The 26,554-nt window shown below is 43.9% G+C and overlaps 2 protein-coding genes across 2 annotated transcripts in view; both read left to right on the top strand.

The window, feature by feature from the left end:
* The first annotated feature begins 3,305 nt into the window (after positions 1 to 3,305).
* Positions 3,306 to 7,928, top strand: LOC123517563. Its single transcript, XM_045277787.1, has 7 exons — positions 3,306 to 3,459; positions 4,609 to 4,718; positions 4,975 to 5,156; positions 5,853 to 6,047; positions 6,157 to 6,252; positions 6,641 to 6,814; positions 7,539 to 7,928. The coding sequence occupies exons 1-7, from the start codon at positions 3,431 to 3,433 to the stop codon at positions 7,689 to 7,691; spliced, it is 939 nt and encodes a 312-aa protein (XP_045133722.1). The 5' UTR covers positions 3,306 to 3,430; the 3' UTR covers positions 7,692 to 7,928.
* Positions 7,929 to 8,619: 691 nt separating this feature from the next.
* Positions 8,620 to 26,554, top strand: part of LOC123517509 (mucin-17-like) — a 46,893-nt gene continuing 28,958 nt past the window's right edge. The window contains exons 1-2 of the mRNA XM_045277643.1: positions 8,620 to 8,641; positions 10,965 to 11,257. Of these exons, the coding sequence (XP_045133578.1) occupies positions 11,197 to 11,257 (61 nt within the window). The 5' untranslated portion in view covers positions 8,620 to 8,641; positions 10,965 to 11,196. The remainder of the gene's footprint in view (positions 8,642 to 10,964; positions 11,258 to 26,554) is intronic.

Here is a 26,554-nt window from a genome sequence, read left to right on the forward strand (position 1 = left end):
ATAAGAGTTTAATTGAAGCTTCAGCAGGAAAGACACTAGTCCATCAAGTGCAAGGTATAATTTTCTAACCAGGAATCTTGCTGGCCCTGATGAGCTGTGGTGAGGGCAGTGATTTATTTTATTTTATTTTTCATGAACAATATTGAGGAGAAGGTAATATGCACCATACTTAAGAAACGGCACGGCTTCAGAACCACTCCACTTATTTTTTTTCCATTTATTACATTTTCTGGTACGTAAGATATCACAGGGAATGTTCGCAGTGTAGCTATAAGGAAATTCATCATTATCCTAATACTGTATGTAGTGTATAATACAGGAACAGTGGCATTTCTTGACATAAAGAGGGCAATATGACGTCAGCAAAGCATTCCTGACAGCAGTGAATCACTCGACAAGGTGAGACGACACTTAATGCAGCAGTCACGGAGAGAGCTAGAAGGAATCAACGGGAAGTGCAAGGGTTGGAAGATAGGAGGGGGGAGGGCAGAAAAAAAAGGAATATATCATTATAGACTCTCTCTCTCTCTCTCTCTCTCTCTCTCTCTCTCTCTCTCTCTCTCTCTCTCTCTCTCTCTCTCTCTCTCTCTCTCTCAGCAGGTCTCTGGGTCACAGTCTGCTGGGCCTATGCCAATGTAACAAGTACGTGATGCTACAACATTTCGTAAGAAAGACACAATATATAGCTTTTTCTTCACTTTCTATTAAGTTTTGTGCAACAAGTTTTTTTTTTTTTATGCATTCAAATGTACGTATAGTCTAAACGGGTTATATTTTAATACATAGACTTTAATAATATTTCAGTAGAACTTTATTTTTCGATTCGAGTGTTACAAAAGATAAAGAACAACATAATAATACAATAAGTATTCAAACTAAGTGGTTTAGATGACACGTGGTTTCCTAAGAGGTGGCTTGTAGTGTTTGGTTCTAGTTTGCAGGATCCGTTCACTGTTCACTTTTCACTGCTCACCGTGCTCAGACCGGTGCCTTGCCCTGTTCTCAGATGTCACTTGAATGGACTAGAAACTTACAGCACTAACTTAACACTTTTAACCCCTTCAGTACCATGGGGCGTTTTCATATTCATTCTACTTACTATTTGGTCGTTTTAAACAGCTTCTGAAACTTATATTGAGGATTAAAATGGTGAAGACTGTAGCCATTAATTTTCTAACCTCCATAGACCCTTGCTAATGTCAATAAAGTGGTCTAATCTTACACAAATCTCATGGTAAAAATGTGTCCCAGTATTGAAGTGGCTAAAACGTTGTTTGTTCTCTAAGGTAACTCATCACCAAGTATTTACTGTGAGTGGAAAGTGTTTAAGTTAAAAAACACACTATTTTTAAACAATGATAGGCGCTGTGGGCAAAGTGGTGGTACCAAGATCCACAACACGCAGCAAAGAATGAGACAGAAGACATAATATTATAAATAAGTACAGTCATCTCATTTACAAATTTGCAGGATACTGTTTGATGTCTTGCCCGTAGCCAATCCCGCATCACACATCACCTTATACTCATCTGACGCTTGAATTTCACTCAAGGATGGCATTAGCTTGACCTTCACAGTCTCTTCGTCATTTCCGGCAATCACACACAGATGGCAGAACCGGCAGCCAGGGAAATGGAATAAAAAACTCCATTGCCCAACACTACAATGTGAACTACTAATATGGACCACATCCTTCCACTTACGTCATGATACCATAAGTTTGGGATTACTTTACTATAGATTACTTTCGTGTGCAGCTTGGCTCTCTTAGCGACATCAAAACAGGTCAAGCGAGAGCTACAATTTCTTATTATTGGAACACTAAACAAGAAAAAAAAAAAATCTATAAAACAACAACAAAATAGCAATAATAATAACAACAAAAACAATAATAACAACAATAACATAATAATAATAATAATAATAATAATAATAATAATAATATTAATAATAATAATAATAATAATAATAATAATAACAATGATAATAATAGTAGTAACAATGATAATTCAATCTCTATCACTGAACTTCATGAAGGCCTTAGTGAAATTTATTGAGTTTTCAAGGGTACTTTCAAGAATCATGTGATAATTTGCCAAGGATTCTGTATCACGAAAGGAAAAAATAGAATAGAACTCATAAAAACCGGATTAATCGTCTGTGGCCTTTGAAAATAGCTTTTATGAAAGCACAGCGTTTCAAAATCAGCGCCTTAAAAAGTCTTTTCATAACTTTCAAGATTTTTTTTAAATACTGCAAAAGTTTACATAAAAAATTGCCAAAACTTTAACATTTCTGTCGTGGTTTTTCCAATTTAATTCCTTCTTTCATTTATTAATTTAGTAATTAACAAAGACCACAAGAAAGGACAAGTTGAGTATGAAAAGAATGCATCCCTTAGTCAGTCATTCAGGGATCAGGGGTTCTCAACCTTTTTTTCTCGTTAAGAACCCCATAAGTTATAAGACCATCTACCCGAACCCCGGCCCAGTAATCCGACATCGAAAAGAATGTTAATTTAATGCCTGACATTAACTCAATATGCAATGGCACTTACTACAAAGGATACTATTAGATCAGCCGTCTACGTAAGTGCCCCTGGAATGTTAATATAGTGACTGACACTAACGTTATACGCAATGGTACTGCAAAATATATTATTGGATTAAGTACTCCTGGAAATCTTGTGAACTGGGGATTTGCGAGCCTCAGGTTGAGAACAAGTAGTTTCAAGAGAGAGAGAGAGAGAGAGAGAGAGAGAGAGAGAGAGAGAGACTAAGGTTCTTGTGACGTATCACTGGTCCTGTACTCGTAGGTGCTAACTCTTACAGGAAAAATTGAGTGAATGAGAGTTTAGCGAAGTGTATCCTTGTGACACGTAGTAAAGAAACCTGAAAAGACCTGGTGCGTTCTAGAATCATAAAATTAAGGATGATAATGCACGTAAATAGAGCATAAGTTGAGTAATATTAGGAGGAAAAAGATGAAAAATTAAGAAATGCAAACGAAAATACCTGTGTACATATAGTTTGGACTGAAGCAAGAGTGAAATATGGAATCTCTCTCTCTCTCTCTCTCTCTCTCTCTCTCTCTCTCTCTCTCTCTCTCTCAACTAACTAACCAACTAACTAATTACTAAATACTCATCCTCACGCCCACAAAAATACAAGCAAATGAAATAAAATAAATGAATGCTTGCAATCCGCTTCTAAAACAGCCATCTAAAAGAAAAAAAAAATCACCTATAAAGTTCAGTAGAGCATTCCATAACCTGACGGAGGAGAAGGAGGAGGAAGAAGTGGCGGACGGTGACGCAGGCAGGTTGTGTTCGGCGCCCCGGGCAGGCAAGCCACGCGGGAGGACGTAGAGAACCAGGAAAAACACTGCGAGATTCGACCGCCACTCCTCGGTGCATCGCGGCGCTAGAAACATGGGACTGGATAAAAGCGGCATTAACAGGTGAGTTGTAGTGAAGATTGAATTGCATTGTATGGTGGACCGCTAACCTTTTCATTCTTACTGGTTTTCTTTCGATAACCACGAACTGCTTTTATAGAAACTTATTTTTTGCATGATATTCAGTTGGGTAATTCTGTACAGCCTATGAAAAGTTGATTCGTCGTTAAACACTCTCTCTCTCTCTCTCTCTCTCTCTCTCTCTCTCTCTCTCTCTCTCTCTCTCTCTCTCCAAGCCAGCAGTTTTTTTTTTCTCTTTAATTTTTATCTATCATTTTTTTCATCCATTGTTTTGAATGTTAGCAGAGCACAGCCATAGGAGTTAAAGGGTGAGCCAGTAAGGTGTGGCGGGCTTTCAACAGTGATGCTGGAAAAAAGTATTACGTCTGTTACAACAGGTATGGTAGTTGCACGTAGACGAACGACACATGAACTTTTAAATTGATTGTGTGTGTGTGTGTGTGTGTGTGTGTGTGTGTGTGTGTGTGTGTGTGTGTGTGTGTGTGTGTGTGTGTGTGTGTGTGTGTGTGTGTGTGTGTTTTCTCTAACCCGGAAAATGGACGATTAGGACATTGAATCATAAGAAATACATTGCAGACTGTATAATATGAATGGTACGTAAATCTGACTCGGCTCTCAGCTATCTAATTAAGGACCATTACAACCGACATCTCTTTAAAGCTACTTCAAATCACCTTAATGACACTTTTTTTTTCCTTTTTTTTTTTTTTTTGCTTTCTCAGTCATTCTAATTAACCGCAGGACACTCAGATTACACACACACCCACCCAAAATAATTAGCGTACTATAATGCAGCACAAAATATCGAGGCCATTGTGATAAAAGAGACAAAAGACATAAAAACCTTGAAAAATTATTGCGTGGTTGTAAAATGTTAAGTGAAATTGTCATCGTCAGCTTCATCATCATCACTGTCATCATCATTATTATTATTATTATTACTGTTTTTATCATTATTATTATTATTATTATTATTATTATTATTATTATTATCTGTATTATTATCATTATTATCAGTAGTACTAGTAGTAGTAGTAGTAGTAGTTATTGTTGTTGTTGTTGTTGCTTTTGTTGTTGTTGTTTTTGTAGCGGCACCAGCATCATGGGTGTACAAACCTGTATCCATCACAGATGCGTGAGTGTCTGTCTGGTCGCCCTTTTGGCCGTGTTCGGTGTGCTGGTGATACTACAGCTGTCTGCGACCCTTCTTGGCCCCCCCAGCAGCGTATGCACCAAGCAAGGTAACACACACACACACACACACACACACACACACACACACACACACACACACACACACACACACACACACACACACACACACAATAACAATAAAATAAAATCAATAGAAGCAATAATAGTACTGGTGAAAACAATAATAAAATAATCATATGAGAACAAAGAGGACGATAAGGAGTCGCTGCTGCTCAAAAAATTACTCCTCATAAAACATCTTCAGTGTCTGCACTCCACATGTACCTTCTCATGCCCTCCCAGTATGCTTGGCCAAATTCATGGAGGGGCCGCCGGCGTTCAACAACAAGGCAATGGCTAACTACCTGCAGTCCAACTACTTCACGCCCCCTGCCTCCGTTGAGTACCGCCTCTCAGGCCAAGACGGCATGACCCAGACCGTCAAGGAACTGGTGGCGTTCATCAAAACGCACTTCAAAGACAAGGTGAGGCACGCACTTGTTCCTCTGCTGCGTGAGTCATGGTTTATCAGAGAAGGTTGTCTTTCCTTCAAGTGCCCATCTTTCTATCTCAAGACAAAAAAATTGTGTAATACTAATTATCAAGCACGCAATAATAATCTTTACTTGTGATATAAGCGAACATCCGTTGTACCTTGTTTTTTGGTGATTGGAGCAATTATTTGATTCATCTTGTTATTTATTTCTACCACAAAACTCAGTTCAAAAATTTCGTTTCCAAATTGTATTTATCAACTCTGCAGTGATCTTGAGAACCTGTGAGGAATCGGATGTTCAAGGTTGGTGAGTGAGCAGGAAAACGAGTAATTTGGCCTTGAAATAAGATTATAAATAATAGAAAATCATAAAAAAAAAAATTCAGTTGGTATACATAGCGCATGACCTTGAGCGGTGTCAGGGACAATAAAATTGTCAACGAATCTTGTAGGGCGTTCAGATCTCTAATAAGAAGTTAGAACGTGGCATTTTGATATGGATATTAGATTTCCTTTATCATTTCTATATTTTGATTGGCAAAGTGGTTGCTTTATGTTGAGAGATGCTCTGGATTATGGAGACACTGTGTTGTGTAGTGTTGCGTGTGTGAGACGCTGACTGCTATGGTTTGCTGTGTGAGAGTTGTGAAAGGAGACGCACATTAACTCTGACTACCCGGGACAGAGGGGCGGGGTGTTCCTGGAGCTCGGGACGGGTGACGGCGAATACCGCTCCATCACTCTGCCCCTCGAGAGGGACTTAGGGTGGTCTGGTCTCTTAGTGGAACCCCATCCAGGTCTTTATAAGAAGTTGCTGAAGAAGGCGCGCAAAGCGTCAGCTGCTCGTCTGTGTGTGTCACCTTACTCCTATCCCGCTAAGGTGAGTGGACGCTCTGCCTCAAAGTTTCTGATTAAAGACACACAGCTTCTTTCTGTATTACACGTTTTACTGAACCTTTGGTCTAATGGTCCCGCTAAAATTCTTGCAGATGAAATTGGCCTACCCGAAGGTGATGGAGGACGCTACCGAGGAGGAGGCGGTGGCTGAGATGGGCAAGACCAAACTAGAGGTTCTGTGGGACAAGGTGAGGTGGACGACTGGCGTAAGTTAATATAAATACATGATTATGAGATTATGAATGGTGTGGGGTCATTGTGATAAGAGATAAAAAAAATAAAAACTTTGAGAAATCATTGCGATGCTGTAAAATATCAAATAAAAGAGGAGGGAGATGAACACGAAATCTAGGACTAGTCTGAAAATATATCGTCAATGTATATTCAAGATTTCTATGCCTAACAGAAAACGGGGAACATGGAGCAAAGGTGATTGCTCTTCGCACTATTGTTAGGGTTCAGAAGTCAACTTAACCTTATTCCTCAATGAACTGAATAAAAAGACTTCAGACAAAAAAACTATCTCTCTCAACTAACTGATAAACTAACAAACTCACTCCTATACGGTTTTTATAGGTAACGTTAGCGAAGAATACGCATGAGGTGGTGGAGGTTCAGTGCGTGCCGCTCGAGAACCTCATCTACGCTGGCGGCCTCACCTCCACCATTGACCTGATGGTGCTGGACATGAGTGGCACAGACCTGGACCTTCTCCTCAACACCAAGCTTGACGAAGTGCCGGAGATTGAGGTGAGAAGTATGGTGATTAGTTTTCTTATTATTTCTCTCTCTCTCTCTCTCTCTCTCTCTCTCTCTCTCTCTCTCTCTCTCTCTCTCTCTCTCTCTCTCTCATCCACTATCCTTCCTGACCTTGATTTTGCCAACGTTTTTCCTCCAAACAATCATCTCCTTGATCTCTTTCTCAAATGTTCTGTCCCTGACCTCCTCTCCTTTTCCTTTTCTTCTTTTTAAATGTGTCCTTTTTTTCATTTATATCTTGCGTTCTTATCTGTCTATTGGTATGGCTGTACACACATCCGTTTCACACACACACACACACACACACACACACACACACACACACACACACACACACACACACACACACACACACACACACACATACACACGTTCCATATTTCCAATCGTTCCCTTTCTCCTATTCTCCCTTTCTCTTTCTATTCTTACCCCCTTTCACCTTTCATCTTTTCCTTCCTTCCATCTCCTCCTACTCACGCTCTCCTTCACACTTCTCTCTCTCTCTCTCTCTCTCTCTCTCTCTCTCTCTCTCTCTCTCTCTCTCTCTCTCTCTCTCTCTCTCTCTCTCTCTCTCTCTCTCTCTCTTTCTCATCCTCCCCTTTCTCCTTCTCATCTCTCTCTTTCTTCTTCTCATCACCGCCTCCCTTACTGCCCCCGTCTCATCTCCCACATGCACCTCTCCATCTCTCTCTCTCTCTTTCTCTACTCCTTTTAGATGCTCGTGGTGTCGGCCAACGGAGGGGATATCAGCAATGACATCGCCGGCTACTTTCTGGAGCGAAACATGGTGATGAAAAGAGTGTTCGGTACCAATCCACAAGATGCCATTTACGTGCTCACCAAGTTTGACGCACGCAAGGACATGTAGTGTGTGTGTGTGTGTGTGTGTGTGTGTGTGTGTGTGTGTGTGTGTGTGTGTGTGTGTGTGTGTGTGTGTGTGTGTGTGTGTGTGTGTGTGTGAAAGTAGTAATCATATTCTTCATTGTAGCGACTAATGAGGGCATAGCGACACGGTGACAGATAGAAACATACATTCACACACACACACACACACACACACACACACACACACACACACACACACACACACACACACACACACACACACACACACACACACACACACAGCCGGGTGGAGATATTTGGTGTGTCTCCTTTGTGTGCCCCTGTTCACCTAGCAGTGAGTAGGTACGGGATGTAAATCGAGGAGTTGTGACCTTGTTGTCCCGGTGTGTGGTGTGTGCCTGGTCTCAGACCTATCCGGAGATTGGAAATAATGAGCTCTGAGCTCGTTCCGTAGGGTAACGTCTGGCTGTCTCGTCAGAGACATCAAACACACACACACACACACACATCTATTCCCTTAGACACTAATAAAAAAATACAGAACCTATTCCCACACTGTTTCATTTACCAGTACAACCTAATTAACGCATCTCACGAAAAGCGCAGAAGACGAAGGCAAGTCCCCAGAGGTTAACAAGCTAAGAACACCAAGAGAAGAGCGACGCCACGGCAGGAAGATTAACGTGTGGTAATTGGTGGACATTCTTTAACGCTCACACACAACAACAATAGGTAGCCTAAGCATTTCCTGGCCCGTAATGACCTTGGGAAGTCTGTTTTTAAGAGTCTAACATGGTTCACATACTCCGCGTAGTCCTAGAGAAGCTTGAAAAAAGGCTTCCGAGTCAACATGATTAACGCCAGCCGGATGCCTCGTGGTCAGGGGGCCGTGACGTCACACTCCTCGTAAGTATATAAACCCAGGTGACCGCCGCCCAGCATCCATTCTCCCAGAGACGCGCGACCCGAGAGGTGCGTTGCAGCGAGCGGCGTGGTGGGCATGTGTTGTGTGTTGCGCAGGCGTGGTGCAGCTCCGAGGGTGAAGCGAGGCCTTTCTACGCTAGACAGTTCCGTGAAATGATGCTGAGAGCGACAGTGATTTCAACGCGGAGAGACAGTGAGCAGTGACAGGTGGAGGCGCGGTACTGTGAAGTGGTGAGAGGGGACAGTGAGAGGTGGAGGCAAGCGGTACTGTGAAGTGGAGTGGAGAAAGGACAGTGAGAAGTAGAAGGTGGCAGAACTGTGAAGTGGAGAAAAGACAGTGAGAAGTGGTGGACGCGGTACTGTAAAGTGGAGGAGTTGTGAGGGCAGTAAGAGGCAGAGTGACTTTGTGATGAAGGTGGACTGGAATGACGGTGACAAAGGGACAGGCTCTTCAATCCCACATCTACCCTCCGTTCACTCATCTTTGTCGCCATTGCCGCGGAAAGGAATTCTTGTCGTACTGATGGAGAGAAAGAGTGACCTGGCACGTGACTGGGGGCACTGTCATAGGTCACCGGGTTGGCATTGAAGGGCAGCCAGAAGTTTTCACAAGAGCGCTTTTTAGAAATGTTGAAGAAAGTTTATGCGAATATTGTGTGTGTGTGTGTGTGTGTGTGTGTGTGTGTGTGTGTGTGTGTGTGGGTAGGTAGGTGTGGGTGTTGGAGTGTTCTTAAATGGCTCATGTTAAGAGGCTTGGCGTGTACACATAACCTGAAACACTTATTCCTATTTCCGAAACACTTATTCATATTTAATTTTAACTTATTGGATAGTCTTAATCACAGAGAAACTGGGGGTGTTTGAAGAAGAAGGAGGACGAGGAGGAGGAGGAGGAGGAGGAGAGGTAATGCCAAGGATAAGCAACCTTTTATTCAACATTAGTTAGATATAGTTTTGTTTACTGAATACAGACAAAGCGTGAGTGTTTTGAGACGTGTATGGCGCTTGAAGGGTGTGCTTGATGGGAAGTGGTGGGTTAATGGCGCAGGACCAAGACGTGCGGGACAAAGGGCAGCGCGGTGTGAGTTCCCGAGGCCAAGGCGCTGCGTGGGGACTAATGGTGATTACTTGTATGATGACAAATGACAAGGTGCGGCTGTCGTGAGGCGCTAGGGTTATATAAAGACCTGCCTGATATGAAATTATTTTATGGTGTGCTGGGGAAGTGTAGTGTGTGTGTGTGTGTGTGTGTGTGTGTGTGTGTGTGTGTGTGTGTGTGTGTGTGTGTGTGTGTGTGTGTGTGTGTAATTCACCTCGGTCGTCTGCTGGTCACCCAGCCAGTCTTTCCCATTACGGAGCGAGCTCAGAGCTCATAGACCGATCTTCGGGTAGGACTGAGACCACAACACACTCCACACACCGGGAAAGCGAGGCCACAACCCCTCGAGTTACATCCCGTACCTATTTACTGAATAGAGGCCACACATTAAGAGGTTTGCCCATTTGCCTCGCCGCTTCCTCTCGTTTGTGAGTCGAGCGTGCTAAGCACTACACTACGCGGTGAATGTGTGTGTGTGTGTGTGTGTGTGTGTGTGTGTGTGTGTGTGTGTGTGTGTGTGTGTGTGTGTGTGTGTGTTTGATACTTGGTAACAGGTTGTGTAAGGAGGGAGGGCAAGAGCGATGTCTCAGAAATGCCAGGTTGTGGGCTGGGGCGGGGCGGGGCAGTGCGGGGCGGGGCAAGGCGAAGCGAGGCAGGACGGGGAGGGTGACCTTGCCCCCAGCGAGCCTGCAAGGCAGCGCTGGTACACGGGGCGGAGCAGGTCGCCAGTTCTGTGGTTCCGTCGGAATATATTGGATTTGTTATTACGTCAGGTGGTGGTGAAGCAACTTTGCCTTTTACTTTTATCGTTATTATTGTTGTTGGCGGAGATGGAGGAGGGCGGTGACACACAAACCAAGACTGATGTAAAAGTTTGGTGTGGAGTTGTCCTCCCAATCCTGATCGTAGGTGAATGACCTCTCAGACTTGTGGGATTGGATTATCAAAAAGACCCGAGGCACTTCCCCCTCCTACTCCCCCCGTCACTCCTAGGCGGCCAGTGTTCCCACAACCGGTACGAAGATTGCATTAGACTAGCTCGGTAACGCTCAGACGGACTGTCCACATATTCACGATGGTGAGGCAATGTGTCAAAGGAATGCCTCGTGGGAAAGCTGAGGCGTAAGTTGCGTCTAGAGCTGCGTTGGTGCCGGACACCTCCACAACACCACTGCTGTGCCCTCGGAGCTCACCGCGCCTCTCCTGAAGAGCATTCCGAGGCGTGATAGGATCTCTCCTGGCCGACACACCATCAACCAGTTTTCATTACAGCTCATTAGGTGCCGAGGAGATTGACTTGAGAACAGTGAAAGTACATATCTGTGTGTCCAGTGACCAGTGACCAGCGCCCCGCCCGCCGACGACACACCGCCCTAGAATAGCATCAGGAAGCCGTTTGGATTTATCAGGGCGTGGCGAGTGTGAGTGTGTCTCCGAGGAACGTGTTAGCATGTGTTACTGGCGAGGGTGCCTGCAGGCAGCCTGAGCCCAGCCACGCCGCGAGATGAGGCGGCCAAAGACACTCATCCACCCCCTTCTCCTCCTCCCCATCTTCCTTCTCCTGGGTGAGTACAGCTAATGAAGTAACACACACACACACACACACACACACACACATTAACATCCATATAAATTAAGCAGTTCATCGTTTCTTAATTAAACTCCCTCTTTTGCAACACACTTTCCTATTCGACTTTTTTTTTGCGATCATTTATGTGTGTGTGTGTGTGTGTGTGTGTGTGTGTGTGTGTGTGTGTGTGTGTGTGTGTGTGTGTGTGTGTGTGTGTGTGTGTGTGTGTGTTTATATATATATATATATATATATATATATATATATATATATATATATATATATATATATATATATATATATAAAACAGTCTCTCTCTCTCTCTCTCTCTCTCTCTCTCTCTCTCTCTCTCTCTCTCTCTCTCTCTCTCTCTCTCTCTCTCTCTCTCTCTCTCTCTCTCTCACACACACACACACACACACACACATCTTGTTTGCGAAAGAGTGGCGGCAGAGCCAGGGGACGGAGGCGGGCCGGCGTTCACAGGTGGCGGAGCGGAATGATGTACTGTCCGTCATATGTCGCCATGAATCCTCTTCATTGCCCCACCGAGCTTCCCTCCCCTGCTGTGCCACTGCTGCTGGCTCATATGCTGAGGAGGAAGGAAACTATAGTAATACCGGGATGGAAAAGAGCATTAAACAAAACTGATAGAAAAAAAAGGTAAATTTCCAGAGTTTCACCACATTCTCTTTTCTAGACGAAACAATTTTTTTCTGGTAGATTTCGGCTTGCTTTTAATTAATTTACCACTTGTTTTTGGCGCAAATCACCCAGTTTTTTTTTATCACCCCCCAAACCTAACCTAACCTAACCTAACCCAACTTAACCTAACCTAACCTAACCTAACTCAACCCAATCTAACCTAACCCAAACCTAACCCAACCCAACCCAACCTAACCTAACCTAACCCAACCTAACCTAACCCAACTTAACCTAACCTAACCTAACCTAACTCAACCCAATCTAACCTAACCCAATCCTACCTAACCTAACCCAAACCTAACCTAACCTAACCTAACCCAACCTAACCTAACCCAACTTAACCTAACCTAACCTAACCTAACTCAACCCAATCTAACCTAACCCAACCCTACCTAACCTAACCCAAACCTAACCTAACCTAACCTAACCTAACCTAACCCAACCTAACCTAACCTAACCCAAACCCAACCTAACCTAACCTAACCTAACCCAATCAAACCCAACCCAACCTAACCTAACCTAACCTAACCCAACCCAACCCAACCTAACCTAACCTAACCTAACCTAACCTAACCTAACCCAACCCAACCCAACCTAACCTAACCTAACCTAACCTAACCGCCAAAAATACGATTAAATCTTTTAAATTCGGTATCGCCATTATAAATAAGTTGCGCCTTATAAATATGGGATTCAAAATACTCGTAATGAGGAGCTCTATCTCATGAGGTGGGTAATAAAACACCTAGTGGAATGTAATGAAACACTGGAATAATACCAAAAAAAAAAAAAAAATACGCCACAGAGACTAAAGTATGTAACCGGCTCTCCAGGAAGCGTGTAATGATCGGTTCCTTAATGCTCTTATGCTAACAATCTTAATCTTAACAACCTGCATGGCCAGCGTGAAAAGGTGAGGGTGAAGTCGTGGGTCAGAGGCATTGGGCAACGGGGAGGAAGGAAGGGCGGGACTCAAGGACGAAGATAAGGCGAATGTGAGGGCGGGACATCTAGGCGGAGGAGGACAACAAGAGAAAGAATACTAACACTGAGGAAGGAACACAGAGATGAATGAGAGATGCAAAAGAGCGACGGTTAAGATGATGGAGAGATAAGGAGAGACAAGGAAGAAGATGAGGGACGGATAACGTTATGTGAGAAGAGGAAAGGTTGGGATGAGGTTGGGATGAGGAGGATAAATGAGGAGCTGTCAGGATTAGGGAAATTTAAGAAGGGGAAAGGTAAAGGAGGGAGAGAAAAGAGTTAGGGTGGTATGGGAGGAATGGCGATAAGGAGGAAGGTGGATGGAGGAAGAAAGACGCCTAAAAGGGTTGAGGGAAGAGGGAGAGGGGTGAAATGTAGGTAAGGTTGAGGGTTAAGGGGTGACCTTTCATTAGAGTTCGCTAACACAACATACCCCACCACCCTCCCACGCGACTCTCTCTCTCTCTCTCTCTCTCTCTCTCTCTCTCTCTCTCTCTCTCTCTCTCTCTCTCTCTCTCGATTCCATCTAACAACCCCCTCATGAGACTCAATATGTTTGCTCCTCCTTTGTGTTTCCTCACCTCACATTTCCCACACCTTCATCACCACCTCTTCTGTCTCCTCCTCCACCTTCACCTACTCTCCTCCACCTCTTCCTGCATAGCGTTGTTTTTCCTCCGTGACTGTTTTTTCCCTGATTACCGTAACTGTTGACGTCTTTGTTGCAATTATGAATGTGTGAATGCTCGTCCCACTAAGGCGGAAATCGGAGGGGAAGGAATGAAGGCGAAGGAGATCATGAGGAGAAGGAACCGGTGGAAGGGAGGGAGGAAGTGAGGGAGGGACTCTGAATACGCGGAAAAGAATGGAGTGAGAGTGAGAGTGAGAGGTTGCTTACATACACCGGTTATTCAGTGTACTTGTAACCTTCTCTCGCGTCTGGGACATAATGTATTCTTGTGTCACTTTTATGTTTTTCTTGTTAAAGTCGCCCCTTGTCTGACTTGCTTTTGTGTTGCTTAAGTTTTGTTGGAAGTTTACCGAATGTTGGAAAAAATTTAGGAGCAGAAAGGAAGGAAATGGATGAGGGTTAAATGATGAAGGAAGTAAATGTGTGTTTATGAGGAAATTTAAAGTAAAAAATGGAAGAGAGAGAGAGAGAGAGAGAGAGAGAGAGAGGGGAAAATTATTAACCAGCAAAGAGATGTTGACATTTTAGCGGCTCGAGTCACGCTAAGACGAAAAACTCGCACTCTGGTAACAAATAAGCTTGGCCATGAAGCTTCATACTGTAACTAACACCCTACTCCACCACCACTACCACTCTCACCACCTGACAATCACCTTCTCTAAATAACGCTAATGAGAAAAACTACCTGACTGAGTGACGAATACTGTTCTTAAAAGGTCTCTCTCTCTCTCTCTCTCTCTCTCTCTCTCTCTCTCTCTCTCTCTCTCTCTCTCTCTCTCTCTTCTCTCTCTCTCTCTCTCTCTAATCAACTCTCCCTTTCCCCTCCTCCTCCTCCTCCTCCTCCTCCTCCTCCTCCTCCTCCTCGTCCTTCGTCCTTTCTTAGTCCGTGTCACTTGAAGGTCATGCCACACCTGCCCGGCACTAGAAAAAAGGAAGAAAAGAGGAACCTTCAGAAGAATGCGTAGAAGAAAGTGTGTGGCTGAGATTTCTGGCCAGTGGCGGAGGAGATAACGAGAGAGAGAGAGAGAAAGAGAAGGAGAGGGAGAGAGGGAGAGAGTCAGACGAGGTTATAGATGAATATGCTAAGATTGTGTGAGTCTGAGAGAGGGAATTGAAAGAAAAAGAAAAAAAAACACTGATGAAAGTAATTAATTCACTGATTCATCGATAGGTCAAGTGAGTCTTCTACAGTTAAAAAAGCGAAGGTGAAAGTATCGTTTGTGTGACTTCGGACGATGCGCAAAAAGGAGCGAGTGCCGGAGTGGGCCGTGCTGTGCCGTGCCCCGTGTCGGCCCCTTTCTACTTACTACTGTCTTCGGTTTTGCTCCATTGTGTTAACCGGAGGAACCTGACGATGGAAGGGAAAAAAAGAGGGGATGGGGAACAGGTCGGGTCGTGTCCTGAAAGTCTCCTTATAAATGTTTTGTGTTATTCCAGGTATTGTTAATGTTAAGGTCTCCTGTGTGTGCTTAGTGCTGTCTCATGGCTTGGGATAGTTTTTAATGTGAAGTGCACTAAAAACGCCTCGTATTCTGCGGTATCCATGTCTCCAATGTTGTGTTATGTACCCTATACAGTTTCTTTATTAAATTCTGCGCTACACTGGCCCAGCTGTTTCATGGTTTGGTATTTTTTTTTAATGTACAGTGAACTAAAAACACCTTGTATTCTGCGGCACTCATATCTCCACTGCTGTGTTATATGCTTTCTACAGTTTATTAATTTCTGCGCTACATTGGTTCATCCTCCACTGCCTCACTATTCTGTCCCAAGCAGTAGTTAAACACCAAGCTTCTTTATCTTTTGTATTCATATGCAGTCTTCTTTACTGGACAATGCAGACTATCTCTTAAACAGGAATCGGCGTCCTCATCATCAGAATAAAGTTCACTGTAAACCTAAACTATCACAGTCTTTGATAATATGTAAAAGTTTATTCTCAGTCATTACTCTCTTGTCCATAAGAACGAAAGAACTGCAGCCATAATTCTTTTTTTTTTTTTTCGATGCTTTACCTACACAAGTTTGAGTCGCCTCTGGTAAAGTTTTGTTGTGATTTTCAAGAACATTTTTTCTTTATGAACCTAATGGTAGTAGTTTAACAAGGATCTTGCACTGTCATTAGGATCAAAACCACTCATGATAAGCGGCTGGTCATCTCTGAACCCTTTGAAAACATTCCTGACAAAAATCCTTCATAATCTGCGTCACAAGTAAAGCCAACATTCTGTACATCCTGCTTCCCCTGGAGCTAAGTGCATCACTAGTCGCCAGCGTCATTGTCCGGCAACGTAAGAAGGAAAGGTGCGCCGCGTCCTGCTCCAATATTCATGTCACGTGTTACCGACACAACCTCCACGAACAGACTCACCGCCCTGCAGACAGAAGGGGCAGCCTCGACCCACCCTTTTTACCCAGGTACTTCCCCTTTACTCCTCCTCCTCCTCCTCCTCATGCTTCTCCCATCCCTCCTTCTCTTGTCAATTCTCCACCACACTTCTTTTCTATTCCCTTCTCTTCTCTCCATACCTTTCCCACGTTCCCTTCTTCATCCTGCCCCTTCCTAATCATTCCCCCACCCATCTCCCTCTCTCTCTCTCTTTCTCATACCCATCCCATCCATTCCATTCCCTGCCCTATACCCACGCCAACCCACGCCGTGCCTCGCCCTTCCCTCTGCCCCAGGAATGCCCGACAAATCTGACGCCGAGGACTGGTTCACCTTGGAGGAATCAAGTGGGGAGGGAGGGGCTAAGCAGGGGGAGAAGATAGGATTGGGGAAGGAAGGGAGGAAGGGAGGAAGGCAGGGAGGGGAAGGAGTGAGGGAAGAGTTAGAAAGGGCAAGGTACTCACTGTAGTAATGAGTCAGAAGGAAGCAGCGTGTTACTTCTTTTGTCATCAGTGTTTATGGGTCCTCTGTTTCTGTTTCTCTCTCTCTCTCTCTCTCTCTCTCTCTCTCTCTCTCTCTCTCTCTCTCTCTCTCTCTCTCTCTCTCTCTCTCTCTCTCTCTCTCTCTCTCTCGTTCGTTCGTCACTCGTCATTGGTAACCTGTAAGTTTTTTTTTCTTTTTCTTGCTTTTTTTTTTCCATCTGTCCCTTGTGTTTTCGGATCCTCCTCCTCCTCCTCCTCCTTCTTCTTGTTCCATCGTGCTCCTCCTCCTCCTCCTCCTCCTCCTCCTCCTCCTTCTCGACTTCATTCCTATCCTCTTCGACCTCTTACGTACTCGTCGACACTACACCACCAGCACGACCAGAGGCACATCCTTCTCCTCCTCCTTCTCCTCCTCCTCCTTCCCTCCCCATGTCCCTTCTCCCTCCAGCTGGTATCTAGTCGGCGTACTCTCATCAAGGCTCCCAGACACGGCTTGCCCTAATACCTGTTTGTAGCGTTAGGCCTTCATCGTGTGTGTGTGTGTGTGTGTGTGTGTGTGTGTGTGTGTGTGTGTGTGTGTGTGTGTGTGTGTGTGTGTGTGTACCTATTACGTATGTGCAAAAGTACGCATGTGTCTGCTCCCTTCTCTTTCCCCTTTCTCCTCCTCCTCCTTCTCCTCCTCCTTCTTCTCCTCCTCCTCCTCCTCCTCCTTCTCCTCCCCTGTGTAGGAGCGGAGGGAGGGGCAAGAAGGCTAACCAGGACAGCCGTGATTCTTAATTATTGTTGTATTTTTGCCTTTAAAGCATTTTTTCTCCACTACCGTTATCACGACCCGCTTCTTGTTAGGGTGACGAGATAGGCAGCTGTTTGTACTGGATGGAGCTGCTGTTGTCTGTGAGTGTGTGTGTGTGTGTGTGTGTGTGTGTGTGTGTGTGTGTGTGTGTGTGTGTGTGTCTGGTGCATCATTTGTCCTATAGAGCTCCATTAGGCTAGTCATCCTGTTTCTACGTAGTCATCATCTTGTGTTCATGTCAATTCTGTTTCGTCGTGTCATTATTTCAGACGTCCTCTTTTCTCCTCTTAGTCATTCGTAAGTTATCCTTAAGTCATCATCTGGAGGCTCATGTCATCCTCTACCAGCTTACTTGTCATCTTATTGAGGTTCATGTGTTCATTTCTTGCAAGTCATCTTCATCCTATATGGTTCCTGAAAAGTCGTCCAGTGGTTTTTATTTAACGTTATCCCCGAATCTTTTTTTTTTTTATTATTTACAGTGCTTACTTCCTTTGACTCATCTTATGCTGCGGTTCCTCCTGCGGGATTACTCAAGTCAGTATTTAGGTCGCTAGGTTCTGTGAGTACGTGTGGTTCTCAATAAGTCATGGTGAGGTACAAGATACATCACCCCTGCTTTGCTTCATGAGTCAGCCGGTGGTTCAGTGTGGTTCTTAAGTCGTACCGAGGGAGGGTCTTTAAGTCTTGGAGTGGCCCCTAAGTCGTTCAGTAGATTTCAAGTGATACTGGATTTGTAAGATTTGTAAGAGGACTGGTTTTGTATTGAGTCATCTACTGATTCATGTCATCCACTAGTTCGTGATTAATTCTGTGGTTCCTAAGACATTCACTGGTTCGGTAGTCATATTGTGGTTCTGAAGACACCGTGGGACTCTTAGATAGTAGTGAGTCAATCATACACTGACTCATACACACTTCAGCTTCTCCCGCGTCAACCTTTAGTTCTCGATTCATTCACTGTGAAAAATATATGTCAATAATAAGTCATGCTGTTCTTAAATCATCCCGTGGTGAATAAGTCATCCTTTAAATCTGTACATCATCCTTTGGTGTGCGCGAGTCATCCTGGAGTTACCTAGCTGGGCATTAGACGGTCCTCGAGTCACCCTTCCGTGCCTCAGAAACCTTTGGCCATGAGTGAGGCAATTAAAATACCAGTGATGACTTCCTTGGTTAGGCGTGACAAAAGAAATATATGACAAGGACTGATGAGGGCTAAAGAGGAGGAGGAGGAGAAGGAATACAAAGGATCACAAAGGAGTTAAGGAATGTAATAAATTTAATTGTATCCAAGAAGATGTTTATGTGAACCACAGGAACTACGCTATCAAAACGAGAGAGAGAGAGAGAGAGAGAGAGAGAGAGAGAGAGAGAGAGAGAGAGAGAGAGAGAGAGAGAGAGAGAGAGAGAGAGAGAGAGAGAGAGAGAGAGAGAGAGAGAGAGAGAGAGAGAGAGAGAGAGAGAGAGAGAGAGAGAGAGAGAGAGAGAGAGAGAGAGAGAGAGAGAGAGAGAGAGTAAACAAATGCTCCGAACTCAGTTACTTTCACTCTCGATCAACGGAAGTGTCTCCTGATGATGATGGTGATGGTAGCGGAATGGTAGTGGTGGTGGTGGTGGTAGCGATGGTGGTGGTGGCGACGCACTATCTCTTAACATAATGATAATGAAAGCATTGGTAATAGAATAGATATGATAATGATGGTGATAGTTGGGAGGAGGAAAAATAATGATCATATTTTAAACATCTGAGTATATCATGATTGTGTTGTAGTGTGTGTGTGTGTGTGTGTGTGTGTGTGTGTGTGTGTGTGTGTGTGTGTGTGTGTGTGTGTGTGTGTGTGTGTGTGTGTGTGTGTGTGTGTGTGTGTGTGTGGGGGGGAACGGGAGAGCAGCTAATGAGTGTTTGTGCAAGCTTGTATGTATATCAATAGACACACCCTCACAGAGACACAATACTTGATGGAGACACGCCCTTGTCTTGGCACTCTCTACCACTTTGGCACTCACGACCTTTGCTGGGTGACCTCCTGTGGCTCCCTCCGATAAGGTCAGGGATAAGGAGAAAGAGGAGGAGGAGGAGAAGGAGGAGGAGGAGGAGGAGGAGGAGGAGGAGGAGGAGAAAAGACAGTCTTGGATATGCATGAAGAACGTTGTGAATGATAAGCACATGTGTATAAATTCGAGGTTAAAACTGTGTGTGTGTGTGTGTGTGTGTGTGTGTGTGTGTGTGTGTGTGTGTGTGTGTGTGTGTGTGTGTGTGTGTGTGTGTGTGTGTGTGTGTGTGTGTGTGTGTGTGTGTGTGTGTGTGTGTGTGTGTGTGTGTGTGTGTGTGTTCTCTCTTTCCCTCCCTCAACCCTTCATGCAAAAACTCAAAATTACAATCTCTTCAAATATTTTACGTGATGCCTGTGTCTTTTGTTGTGTTTTTACTCAATCTCGCTGCTATTTTTTACTTATTTTTTACATTGCTTAAGTAACTCGACTTTAAAGGTTTACATCCTCTATTCTCGAACCGGTTAGCTGCTGCACCTCAAATGAATGTAAGCACCGTCTGTTTTTTTTTTTTTTTTTAGGTCAGTAAATTGATAACAAAATGAGTAAATAAATAGAAGTGCAGATGAGTGGACAGAGAGAGGGTAATATCATTGCTGGGAGGAGGAGGAGGAGGAGGAGAGAGAGAGAGAGAGAGAGAGAGAGAGAGAGAGAGAGAGAGAGAGAGGCGACTTGAGCCAGACTAAGGAAAAAGAGGAAAAGTTCAGAGGATGACCACTACCACCACCAACAACTACAACAACAACAACAACAACACCATCATCACCCACCGCTAAAGGCAATCAATCAACCACAATCATTACTACAGCAGCTTCAACAACAACAACAAGCGGGCCAGTAACACAACCTTGATCCTTCCTGTGGTCTACTTTTACCAAGCACACCACACGCCAAACTTGCTTCGTACGTACATTTCTCTCTCTCTCTCTCTCTCTCTCTCTCTCTCTCTCTCTCTCTCTCTCTGGAATCTAGATTTGCATCATGTAATTATTGCACACAAGGCGAATCTCTCTCTCTCTCTCTCTCTCTCTCTCTCTCTCTCTCTCTCTCTCTCTCTCTCTCTCTCTCTCTCTCTCTCTCTCTCTCTCTCTCTCTCTCTCTCTCTCTCTCTCTCTCTCTCTCTCTCTCTCTCTCTCTCTCTCTCTCTCTCACAATTTCTTGCTACCATCTCAACATTAACCTTTTCCTTTCTCCTCCTTTTTTTTTCCCTCTCTCTCTTTCTCTGTCTCTCTCTTTCTCCTCACTCCATGAACACTAAAGAACATTGACTTCACTGAAAACAATTACTTTCAGTCGAGTCGTACATATAAAACGCCCTCCCTCCCCTCCCCAGACACACACACCTGAATATCTTTCACATTCTGTTCGCTTCCACCTTTCCCGTCTCCTCCTGTCCCACTCTCCCTCTCTCTCTCTGTCCACCATCCCAGCCGAGCGAACGAGTACGGGTATTTCAACTTTCATCCTTTCAACTGAGGCTGCAAATTCCCGTCTGGTCGAAGGAGGAGTGGCGGTGGCGGTGGTGGTGGTAGTGGTAGTGGTGGTGGTGCAGGGGGAGGAGGAAGCGAAGTGTGGTGTTACGTGGCAGTGCAAAAACGTGTGTAGATGTAATTATTGTAAGTTGTAATGGGATGTGAGATGGTGGAGTGTAATTATAATGGAGGACGAGTGGATGGGGAGAGTGTGTACTTAAATTGTGTAGATTTGTGATTACATGGGTGTGGTGTGTGTGTGTGTGTGTGTGTGTGTGTGTGTGTGTGTGTGTGTGTGTGTGTGTGTGTGTGTGTGTGTGTGTGTGTGTGTGTGTGTGTGTGACAGAGACAGAGACAGAGACAGAGAGACAGACAGACAGAAGGACAGAGATATAGAAAGAAAGAAAGAAAGAAAGAAAGAGAGAGAGAGAGAGAGAGAGAGAGAGAGAGAGAGAGAGAGAGAGAGAGAGAGAGAGAGAGAGAGAGAGAGAATAGTGAAGGGAGTCAACGTTCTTTCTATATTTCTTTTTCGAAAATTCTCAGTCATCGTTCTTTTTCTTTTCTTTGTTTTTTCTCTCTTTTATTGTTTGTTGTTCTCATTTCTTTTGATGTTTGTTCTTGTTTCTTTTTTCTACGCATCTGTTCATCCATCCACGTGTGTGTGTGTGTGTGTGTGTGTGTGTGTGTGTGTGTGTGTGTGTGTGTGTGTGTGTGAGGCATATATAATGATAAAAGATAACATAATATCTCATTAAAACATCCTGCATTGTAAATAATCTCTCTCTCTCTCTCTCTCTCTCTCTCTCTCTCTCTCTCTCTCTCTCTCTCTCTCTCTCTCTCTCTCTCTCTCTCTCTCTCTCTCTCTCTCTCTCTCTCTCTCTCTCTCTCTCTCTCTCTCTCTCTCTCTCTCTCTCTCTCTCTCTCTCTCTCTCTCTCTCTCTCTCTCTCTCTCTCTCTCCCTCAGTTATTTCCATCTCACCTACTTTTCCTCTCCCTCCTTCCCTCCATCCCTCCCATCCCTCTCCCTCTATTCCTCCTTTCTCCTTCCTTCATCACTTCCTATTTCGTAAACAGCAAATATTTCTCTAATTACTACTGCTCACAATCCTTTCCTTCGCTCACTCCATTCCTCTCTTTCATAATCCGTTCTTTATCTTACCTCTCTTTGTTGGTCTGTCTGTGTGTCTGTGTGTCTGTCTGTCTCCACGGCACTCCCCCCGCCCTCTCTCTCTTTCTCTCTCTCTCTCTCTCTTTCTCTGGCGTATTCTCCCTTTCATTCCTTCTTATTCATATTCCTTTCCCGTCTACCTCTCCAACCTACAAGGCCGTCTCCCTCGACCTTCCCTGCGGCGTCTCAGGAACCCAGACATTCCCAACCTCCTCCTTCTCCTTCTCTTCTTCCTCTTCCTCCTGCTACTCTTACTTCTCCTTGTCTTTCTTCCTTATTAGCTCGTTCGCATCCTGTTCTTGGTTTATCTTAAAGTGTTAACGTCTTATTATTTTCCTTCGCCTTCATTTTTCTTTTTCTTCCTCCTCCTCCTCTTCCTCCTCCTCCTCCTTCTCTTGCCTTTCTCTCTCTCTCTCCTCTCCTTAGGCCAAGGTTGTGTGCGTCCATCTATTGCATCTGTTTGTCGTGTGTGTGTGTGTGTGTGTGTGTGTGTGTGTGTGTGTGTGTGTGTGTGTGTGTGTGTGTGTGTGTGTGTGTGTGTGTGTGTGTGTGTGTGTGTGTGTGTGTGTGTGTGTGTGTGTGTGTGTGTGTGTGTGCCCAGCAAGCAAGAAAGAGAGAGAAAAGAGTCAGTGTGTCAGAGGAAGACAAAACAAATATTGACCACACCCTCCTTCTCCTTCTCCTTCTCCTCCTCCTTCTCCTCCTCCTCCTCCTCCTCCTCCTCCTCCTCCTCCTCCTCCTCCTCCTCCTCCTCCTAACTCCTACTCGTAAGCCTCCTACTGTTGTCCTTGAGCTATTAAATGGTAAATGTAAGGGAAGGAGAGAGAGAGAGAGAGAGAGAGAGAGAGAGAGAGAGAGAGAGAGAGAGAGAGAGAGAGAGAGAGAGAGAGAGAGAGAGAGAGTTATGAGGTTAAGGTTTAATTATCAGACCAGTCTCTTCTATCAAACTCGTCTTACAAATATGCTATAACCTAATAATTATGTTTTAGTGAATGCTGCAAGTGTTGGGGTGAATGTTGTAAATGTTGTGATTCAAACTAGTCATGTATTTACGTCTCTCTCTCTCTCTCTCTCTCTCTCTCTCTCTCTCTCTCTCTCTCTCTCTCTCTCTCTCTCTCTCTCTCTCTCTCTCTCTCTCTCTCTCTCTCTCTTTCACATTATATAACAAAAGCAAGACGTTTATATTTTTAGTCTTTAAATATATGCATTACTTCCACATCTTTACAAGTTAATTTTGCTTTGCTTGTCTTTCTGGTTGCTGCTTTTAGTTAACTCTCTCACTCGGGTATACAACAATCTATAAGGCTAAAACACTATGGGTGAAATCTTTGTATACTTAAGCCCTTCAGTATCATGAGGCGTTTTCATATTTGCTAACTACTTGGTGATTTTGTGCAGCTTCAGAAACTTATGTGGGGGATTAAAATAGTGAAGACTCTGTCCATTAATCTTTTGACCTTGCGACCCTTCCTAATGTAAATAAAATTGTCTAATCGTAACTAAATATTGTAAAAAAAAAAAAAACAATAAGCGTTCCAGTACTGAAGAAATTAAACAACAAGAAAGAAATGTGCATAAAAAGAAGATATTTTTGTGCAATTTTAGCCAGCACAATGTCTGCAGGTGGCTGTACAACAAGAAAAACGCGTCTCAGAGTAACTAATAATTAAGGAAAGACGTGCCAAAGAAATCCGTTAAGTTATATAAAAGAGTATTTTTATATAGGTATTTTCGGTACTATTATGATAAGCAGCCACGAAGATAACAAACCATAGCCATGATAAAAAAAAAAAAACAGGTGCCCTTAAGAGTATATAGCTTAAAGATACGAGAGAGAGAGAGAGAGAGAGAGAGAGAGAGAGAGAGAGAGAGAGAGAGAGAGAGAGAAAGATTACCTCTCTCTCTCTCTCTCTCTCTCTCTCTCTCTCTCTCTCTCTCTCTCTCATGTGGTAATTCCCCGAGGAGAAGGCAGTGGTGGTGGTGGTAGTGGTGACGTCTTCTCTACCTCTTCGCCCTCCCTACATTTTCTTTATCCCTTCAGAGTACAAAAAAAAAACAAAAAAAAAAAGAGAGAGAGAGAGAGAGAGAGAGAGAGAGAGAGAGAGAGAGAGAGAGAGAGAGAGAGAGAGAGAGAGAGATAATAATGATATGTAAAGAAATCAAACCTTCGGGCGATGTCAGACTTAAATGCTACCAGGGTGCAACGATAAAAAAAAAAAAAAAGTGACAAGTAAAATAGAATAAAAAGGGGAAGAAATGTATATACTGTGACCTCAACCTCTGAAAAATGTAGGCCGTACCCTCATTTCTACTTTTTTTTCACTTTTCATCTATCCGTGGTCTCTCTCTATCCGGCTGCGCGTAAACTGGTCTGTAGCATCTCCGTACGATCGATGCGGCCCATTTTCTCTAACATTTCTCCATCTTCCTCTGTTATATTCAACACACTCGACTATAAAGTTACACAATTTTTCTTTAGAGTTTTCACAGTTCTAGTGGAAGATTAACAAGATTCCAGCATTATAAAAAGATTGATGTCTATATTCTAAATTACTTCTGCGTCGCACACTTTGTTACACTCAATACACTCGACTATACAACTACACATTTTTTTTTAGGAGTTTTGCAGTTTTAGTGTGAGATTAACAAGATTCCAACAATATAAAAAGATTGATTTCTACATTTTAAAACATTTCTGCGTCGCAACTTCGCCATATTCAACGTACTCGACTATACAACTACACATTTTTTAAGAGTTACAGTTTTAGTGGTAGATTAACAAAATTCCAACCTTATAAAAAGATTGATGTCCATATCTTAAAACACTTCTGCGTCGCAACTCCACTACACTCAACACACTTTACTATACAGCCACACGATTTTTCTTAGTTTTTACAGTTCTAGTGGGAGATTGACAAGATTTCTACATAACTGAAAAAAAAATTGAGACCCATATTCTAAACCACTTCTGCGCCGCTCCTCCACTACACTCAACTCATTCTACACAACGACACAACTTTTTCAGGAGTTTACACGGTTCTAGTGGCAGATCAACGAGATTTCTACATAACTAAAAAAAAAAAATTCAGATCCATATTTTAAAACACTTCTGCGTCGTTCCTCCAGTACATTTAACACACTTAACTACACAGCCACACGTTTTTTGATGAGTTTTTACAGTTCTAGTCGCAGATTAACGAGATTTCTACATAACTAAAAGATTGATACCTGTAATGTTATAAAACACTTCTGCTCTTCAACTCCACATTCAACAGACAATCTTTTTAAAGAATTTCCATGCTTCTAGTGACACATTGACAAAATTTCTACTTAACTAAACAGAGAGAACGTCTTGAGAATCCGGCGAGTCATCTCTGGGGTTTGAAAATAGTTGTGGTGAGGGAGCAAAGCGTTTCTGAATACGGGCCTGAGGTAGAGAGGACCAGAAAACCTGCTTTGTTGGGCCTGCGTAATAATTCTTAGAGGAGGACACTGTTTTTCCCCTCGCCTGGCTACTGCTCTTCTTGTTTTTATGCTTCCTGCACCTGGTTTGCGCTGGGTTGTGGTGGTGATGATGATGGTGATGGTGGTGAGGGACGGGAGAATTTAAGTGTTGATGCTGTAGTTTTGTTGTGATGATGTGTGCTTGTTCGTGGTGGTGATGGTGGTGAAGCCAAGTGGTGCAGTGGTGATGGTGATGGTGATGATGAGAGTTGACTTTTGGCTAACTCTATCACTCTTTAAAGAAACTGGCAATCAAGAGAGCTTTTTTTTTTTATTATTGCCCTTGGCCACCCTCCCCTCTTGCATGAAAAAAACCTCTCATTTATAGATTATATAGTATAGTTCATCACAAACAGTCTCGCTAATGCCAAAATTCTACTGATGTTTGTCGTTTCTTTGTGTTCCTTTGGTTTGGTGAGTTTTAGCGGTTGCAGTGTTGATGGTGGTGGTGGTGGCAGGCCAGGTGGTGGTGGTGGTGGTGCTGGTGAGGATGATAGGGAGCAGGTTTAGTGATGGGATGGAGGTAGTGGGGAAGGTAAAGGTGGTGGTGGTGGTGGTGGCGATGATGTGGGTGTGGTGATGAAGGAGGCATTGCACTCTGAGAGGAACGAGACTGAGGAATCCGGGGTGCTAGTGACGGTGGCAGTGGTCGGGGTGGTGGTGGTGGTGGTGGTGGTGGATGTCGCGGTGGTGATGACGGTGGTAAGGAGATGACGGGCGAGTGGTAATGACACAGCAATAAGGTGGTGACAATGGAGGCGGCGGTGGTGATAGTGGTGGAGATGCGGGATGAAGGTGGATAAAAAAGGATGATGGGAGTCGGTAGGCGGCGAGCGTTATGCGGAGCAAGGTGGACGAGTCGGTGAGCGCCTGTCTGTATATGCACCACTCAAGGCCTCATGCACGCACCCCACCCGCCTACCCCTGTTTATCTCCGGGACTACATGAAAACACGCCTCTATCTCAGCGACACTAGTAAACAGGCCTTCAGTTTTCTATCGGCCGACCTATATAGCTTCACGTCAACGGGTCAGTGTGTGGAGTGGGAC

This window comes from Portunus trituberculatus, chromosome 42, assembly GCF_017591435.1.
Source record: "Portunus trituberculatus isolate SZX2019 chromosome 42, ASM1759143v1, whole genome shotgun sequence".
NCBI classification, from domain to species: domain Eukaryota; kingdom Metazoa; phylum Arthropoda; class Malacostraca; order Decapoda; family Portunidae; genus Portunus; species Portunus trituberculatus.